The 959-nt window shown below is 42.1% G+C and overlaps 1 protein-coding gene across 1 annotated transcript in view; it reads right to left on the bottom strand.

The window, feature by feature from the left end:
* LOC308366548 (neuronal acetylcholine receptor subunit alpha-3-like) overlaps positions 1-325 on the bottom strand; it is a gene marked incomplete at both ends in the record, with an annotated part of 14,923 nt that extends 14,598 nt beyond the window's left edge. Inside the window, one exon of the mRNA XM_080840265.1 lies at positions 265-325. Coding sequence (XP_080696391.1) covers positions 265-325 — 61 coding nt within the window. The remainder of the gene's footprint in view (positions 1-264) is intronic.
* Between the last annotated feature and the right edge of the window lie 634 nt (positions 326-959).

The raw sequence follows: 959 nt of genomic DNA, 5'->3' as shown, positions 1-959 counted from the left end.
GTCATTATCTACCATACATGTAGAGTTCCACTGCTCTTAGGCTACACAAAGTATCTAGACGATTCAAATACATATATTTTTAATAAAAATGAAAGACCTGTTTCACTATTCTATTTATTTCAAAATAGTAACGATAGCGGCGTCTTCCGCAACATTGTGCAGGTGTAATGTTCAAACAGATTCGACCACCAGCAACAAGTATCATCAAGACCTCATGGACGGCGTTCACTTTCTGTAAAAAAAAAGCTAAAGATGAACACTAACCCGAGAGAAGATTGAAGAGAAATATGCACGCTGGGAATATCAGGATGATTCGGGCATTCATCTCGTCGTCCTGAGGAATCCTGTGCAATGAATCCCGATCCTCTGGCGAAAGCAAGGTGAGTCAAGAGAGAGAGAGATAATGGTGACGGCGCACCGATAGGTGGACTATGGTTGTCGGCCAACATTCTGGACGGATGGAAGAAAGAGAGAGGGGGGGAGGAAGTAAGAGAGGGAGAGAGCAGGAGAGAGAAGAGAAGATACAAGGGAGGGTAGAGAGAGAGAGTTATAGAGAGAGAGAGAGAGAGAGAGAGAGAGAGAGAGAGAGAGAGAGAGAGAGAGAGAGAGAGAGAGAGAGAGCATAGTAGTCAATCACTAAGCCGGCGGGTGGAGAGGCGAATCATGGAGACATAAATCTGGCTCCGCTTGGGGTACTTTTACCGTACGGATAATTGGATGAATATTTGAGAGCTGCACTTTGTCGTTAGTCTTCTGAAGTAAAACGTGTCGTAAGATCAGTCAAAATCTTATTCACACCATGTGGATCACTTAAAGAAACTGATAAAGAGCCAATCAAAAAAGCCACCTACAGTGCATGTATAGAGTCAGACATCATTTACAGATGTTAATGATTTGGCATTTTCACTTTTTTTTTTTAAATTACTAATTTGGTTGTTTGCTGATGTTTGGTCTTCCTT

Source organism: Sprattus sprattus (genome assembly GCF_963457725.1).
Source record: "Sprattus sprattus genome assembly, chromosome: 6".
Lineage (NCBI taxonomy): Eukaryota > Metazoa > Chordata > Actinopteri > Clupeiformes > Clupeidae > Sprattus > Sprattus sprattus.
This window is presented reverse-complemented; position numbering and strand designations above follow the sequence as displayed.